At 44.7% G+C, this 5,647-nt stretch overlaps 1 protein-coding gene across 1 annotated transcript in view; it reads left to right on the top strand.

Moving 5' to 3' along the window:
- LOC106526906 (regulatory-associated protein of mTOR-like) overlaps nt 1-5,647 on the top strand; it is a gene marked incomplete at its 3' end in the record, with an annotated part of 120,198 nt that overhangs the window by 83,845 nt on the left and 30,706 nt on the right. Inside the window, 5 exon segments of the mRNA XM_014021626.1 lie at nt 1,434-1,625; nt 3,184-3,324; nt 3,504-3,624; nt 3,844-3,984; nt 4,876-5,031. Coding sequence (XP_013877080.1) covers nt 1,434-1,625; nt 3,184-3,324; nt 3,504-3,624; nt 3,844-3,984; nt 4,876-5,031 — 751 coding nt within the window.

The following is a 5,647-nucleotide window of genomic DNA, read 5'->3' as shown; positions in this document are numbered from 1 at the left end:
CCTCTGGACGTGGAGGAGCAGCGGCTCTACTCTGAGTCCCTCCCGGATGACTGAGCTTCTCAGCCTATCTCTATATCTCTAAGGGAGAGCCCAGACACCCTGCAGAGGAAACTCATTTCAGCTGCTTGGATCTGTGATCTCGTTCTTTCAGTCACTACCCAAAGTTCCTGACCATAGATGAGGGTAGGAACGTAGACCGACTGGTAAACTGAGAGCTTCACTTTCTGGCTCAGCTCTCTTTACCATGACAGACCGGTACAATGCCCACATCACTGCAGAAGCAGCACCAATCCACCTGTCGATCTCCCACTCCATTCTTCCCTCATTCATGAACAAGATCCTGAGATACTTGAACTCCTCCACTTGGGGCAGGACCTCCTCCCTGACCCAGAGACGGCACGTTACCGTTTTCCAGCTCAAGACCATGGTCTCAGATTTGGAGGCACTGATCCTCATCCCAGCTGCTTCACACTCGGCTGTGAACCGCTCCAATGAGGGCTGGAGATCAGGATCTGATGATGCCAATAGGACCACATCATCCACAAAAAGCAGAGATGTGATCCTAAGGTCACCACAAAGGATCCCCTCAACTCCTTGGCTGCTCCTAGAAATTCTGTCCATAAAAGTTATGAACAGAATCAGTGACAAAGGACAACCTTGGTGGAGTCCAACTCTCGCAGGAAACTATCTGATGTGCCTTTTTATTAAATTAGTTTGTTCAAAGTTTTATTTCCATTGTTAAAAAGTTTTGTTTTTCCATTGACACCTACAGTAAAAAGTTGTTTTTGATCCAGTTCTGAACCTCGCTGCAGACTTTTGGACCAGTTATTGATCATAAAAAAGACTTTTTTGTCCACATCTTCAATTCAGCCTTCTTTCTTTAAACAACTTTTTTATGTGATGTTGACTTCTCCATGTTAGCTTTTGTGGCAAAAATTACTCACACCAGCTCTTTGTCAGACTTTTATTTTGTAAATTTGTACACACACACATCTTCTTTTTCTTTCAAATAGCTTTATGTTCTGTCTGTTCACTGAAAGTGTGAAAGCTTGTGAAAAGCGGAAACACAAAAGTGGCAAAAACCAGGAAGAGAAATACTTTTTAATCGAAGAAAAAATCTCAAAAAAAGACAGTTTGAATTAGAAAAAAAAGGTTTCTTTATTCCATCACACTGACTTAAACCTTGAAAATCCAATTACCCTTTTCACTGTCTGCACATTGAAAATATTAGAGAAGTGTTTTTGCTGCGATGCTTTGAGTCACTTGTTACAGGTCAGTGATTTAATGACTAATGAGCATCGGTTTTACCTGAACCAGCAGGATTAAACTGACTCAGAGCTCATTTAACTTTAAACTGACCAACATCTCCTTCATTAAATTCACTTTATATTTCCGAGACCTTTTAATGTGGTCCCGTCTCCCCCCTGCTGCAGGAGGCCTGTCTGCAGGGGAACCTGATCGCCAACTGCCTGGAGCAGCTGTCGGACCCCCACCCTTTGCTCCGCCAGTGGGTGGCCATATGCCTGGGTCGCATCTGGCAGAACTTCGAACCGGCGCGCTGGTGCGGAGTCCGAGACAGCGCGCACGAGAAGCTCTACACCCTGCTGTCGGACCCCATTCCTGAGGTGAGAGCTCGAATCAAACAACAGGAGAAAAATACAAAATGTTGGAGCTAAAACGTCAGAARTAGTCTCCGTCTTCATCTCCTGTCTGTGGTCAGAAGACCCCAAGATGTTCCCAGACTAGAGAGGATAAATAATCCCTCCTGAGAGTTCTGGGTGTGCCCAGTCCAGTTTGCATTGTGTCTCAAACTGCATTGTGGGAAAAACCATGGAGGCTCTTCAGACCTCAGTGGGCTGAAGGGCAGAGTCTGGGTTTGGTCAATAACTGAGGCTTTAAAGGTGAGCAGCTGGGTGAAGAATCAGCGTGATGGTGCAGAGTGAAGGAGTCTCAGCTGAAGTGCTTCACTATAATCAGATTTATTTTGACTCTCTGCTCGCCTCCCGTTTCAATCAATCCTGTTAGGACTTGTGCTGTGAAGAACCCAGAAAAACTGTAAAACATCTGGTTCCAGCAGAACCAGCTGTTCGGGCTGCGGGGTTGAAGCGAAATTCATTAAAAGCTTATTTATTCGTTTAGATTTAAGGTTTAACAAACTCAAGGTTTTAACTCAATAAACTTAACATAAAAAATTGCTCCTGTAAAATTAATGCTTTTGAGATCTGACACCATGAAAGATGGGTGATCATGTAGTTGTCTCTGTCTGTTAGCGAAATATCTCATAAACCATTGAATGGACTTTAATGATTTGACGAACAAAAGACAACTTTTTATTACAAATTGTGACCCTTTAAGGTTAAAAATTCTCATTAAGGTGGATGTTTGGGAAGTAAATGGGCTTCATTATAATAAAAAACAGTTTTTTTTTCTCTTGAAACTTTGTAAATGAAATGAATGAATAAAAAAACGCTGGAAAAATTCTGAACGAACCAGAGTTTAATTAAATCTGAGTCAAAGTGCAGACAGATGTGACCAAGGTGAAACACAGGAAGACAAGAGAGTAGGAGCCATGCCACGGCTTTGATGAAGTCATTTTAATCTAAAATTACTGGAGTTTGACAGAAAGGATTTTCACAGAAAAATAGATTTTTCTCCATCTTTAAATAAAAGCCAAAAATGTTTTTTTGTCAGCAGGTTAAATTAAGGAATTTGCAGTGGAAAACGTGTTTATTTTTCCAGCTTTTGGTCAGAGCTTGGAGCACATGTTTATGAGGACTCTCGGCTGCTAGCACACCGAATTTTAGCTCAGGGTCTGKAAAGCTGACTGAGTTATAGGTGATTAAAGTATTCTGGTGCCGTTTGTTGCTGTCAAACATTTCACCTGCCGTGGAGCGATGAAGGAACATCTGTTTCCTGCGTGGCAGAATTAAAAGGTGGTGACGAGGAATCCTCGTGTCTGCTGCCAGCACCARCACCGCAGCCAGACGGTCCTGTGGTGGGTTCATGAGACCCGTCCCTGCAGGAGAACCGTCTCTGGGTTTAGATTAAACACCCATCAAAGCGAGAAGCAAACGTAACGATGGCTCTGATCCAWACCTCTAAACCTTCATTTGACATGTTTGATGGATTTGTTTGAAACTGGCACGTGGATGAGGACAGGAAGTTACAGGTGTTTGTTTCCAGGTGAGGTGTGCAGCAGTCTTTGCTCTGGGAACGTTTGTTGGGAACTCGGCTGAGAGGACGGACCACTCCACCACCATCGACCACAACCTGGCCATGATGCTGGCGCAACTCATCAACGATGGCAGCCCGGTGGTCCGCAAGGTCTCTGCAAACACCCATTTTGTTTTATTTACCTCCAGTGTGGCCAKAACTCTGTAGCAAATTCAGATTTCTGTGCCATTTATGTTGGTTAAGCTGTTAAAATCTCAATAAAATTCTTTAAAATGATTGCTGAAGTTTGAGTTTTTAATTACCTGTACCTGTTTTCTTCGTTCTGTCAGGAGCTGGTGGTGGCGCTCAGTCACCTGGTGATTCAGTACGAGAGCAACTTCTGCACCGTCGCCCTGCAGTTCATAGAAGAAGAGAAGAACTACGCCGTTCCGTCACCGGCCACCATCGCAGGTTCGTGACATCACCGCCACTTCAGCGTAGGCTCTGGGTTTTCTTAAATCAGTTCCCATCGTGAGAACATTTATGAACCAAGGAAAGTCACACGCTTTGCATTTGGATGTGAAAAAAGTTTTAAAACTTGACAAAGAAAATGTAAATTTCTGTCTAGAATTATGGATTAAATTATTTGGCTTTGATTAGAGCAAAAACAAAAGTTCTCCTGCCTTTCAGAACCYGGTAACCTGACTCCGGTGAGGGACAGCCCGGCCATCCCTCGCCTGCGATCCGTCAACTCCTACACCAACATCCGAGCTGTCACCACGGCCCGCAACCTGAACAAAAGCCTACAGAACCTCAACGTCAACGAGGAAGGTACAAGAGAGCAAAGCATGCTGGGAAGAGTTGGGAGGGCAGACAAGACGAGTCAGCTGCAGGTGAAGGGAGGCGTCCAAATCAGAGGAACCACCTCAACATCAGCCAACACAAAAATGGCTCTAACTCAGTCAGTTGTAGTGTGGTAGTAGCTGAGCATYGTCCCCAACACGTCTCATCAAATCTCCCTTTTACGTTTAGTTTTTACACTCCTGATTAAAATGAAGCTTCATCCTGGGGTCCAGAGCTTCATCCTGGGGTTTAGAGCTTCATCCTGGGGTCCAGAGCTTCATCCTGGGGTCCAGAGCTTCATCCTGGGGTTTAGAGCTTCATCCTGGGGTCCAGAGCTTCATCCTGGGGTTTAGAGCTTCATCCTGGGGTCCAGAGCTTCATCCTGGGGTTTAGAGCTTCATCCTGGGGTTTAGAGTTTCAGCACTTTGTGGGGCAGGGCCTCAGTGTATCTGTTACCTGTTGATGAATCAGGCCCTCACAGTTCCTCGCTCTGTCAGACTCAGGAACATGTAAGCTCTCTGTTAAAGAGCCTGACCTGCTGCTGACACAGTTTCTGACTCGGTTCTTGCTGCTCGTTCCAATGTGCAGGGGAGTTTATCATCAGTGAGGTCCAAGCCGAGCGCCTCTTTATTCTCCTCCAATCTCCATTCCCACATTTCTTCCCGGCGTTTTAGAGGAGGATGCATGGCATTTCAGTCAGTATGAGTCAGAGTAATGTTCGCTGAGACTGTGAGTTGCAGCGGCGTGTGACGGGACCTGAAAGCTCAAATAAACTTATGAGCACGTAGCCCTCCAGGATGATCACAGCTCACATTTCAGAGTGTTGTTTTGGTGTTATTTGTTTTGTTGGTGATTATGTAATAATTGTTGTTGATCCAGGTGTACCCGCAGCCTTCTCCCCTGGAAACCTGAGCACCAGCAGCAGCGCCAGCAGCACGCTGGGGAGTCCCGACAACGACGAGTACATCCTCTCCTTTGAAACYATCGACAAGATGCGACGAGTTTCCTCGTACTCCTCGCTCAACTCCCTAATAGGTAACAGCGTGTTTCCGCTCTGACTTCAGGGTTTGGTTTCATCAAAGCAGGAACTCGTTTGTTGTAGTCGTGAAGAAAACAAAACTGTTGCATAACATCTTGTATAATGTGACTCTGGAGGAGGAGAAAACAGAAAGCTTGCATTATGAGCAGAAAACACTGGAGCTTACAGAGCGCAGACTTCAAAGTTAAAGATGAGGTGCATTATGGGAACTTACTTTGACCTCTTCTTATATATTCCAGTTTCTGCTGCTTAGTTCTGACTTCTCGCTCTTAAAGTCTTTCTCCTGTGAGTTTAACTTTTGCTGTGCCGCTTATCTGAAAGGCTTTTAAAGCTTCTCTCAGTGATGATATTAAAGGCTTAATGTCGGCCGTACTTCTGCTGCAGTATTTAATCTTTTCTGGGTTCAACAAAATACCTCTCATTTATCTATTCACACTAACATTAACACAAACTAACACCACCGTTCCACCRTCCCAACAATAAAGTAAGATCTGAAGGACGATCAACTGTCTGGATAAAAGTTAGGAAATGCAAAATAAAACCAATCAAATAGAGCACTTGTCAGACTCAAGGCCTGCGGGCCACATTTGGCTGCTATGTGGCTCACCAAGG

The sequence above is a fragment of the Austrofundulus limnaeus genome, unplaced genomic scaffold, assembly GCF_001266775.1.
Source record: "Austrofundulus limnaeus strain Quisiro unplaced genomic scaffold, Austrofundulus_limnaeus-1.0 Scaffold300, whole genome shotgun sequence".
Classification (NCBI taxonomy): Eukaryota; Metazoa; Chordata; class Actinopteri; order Cyprinodontiformes; family Rivulidae; genus Austrofundulus; species Austrofundulus limnaeus.
This window is presented reverse-complemented; position numbering and strand designations above follow the sequence as displayed.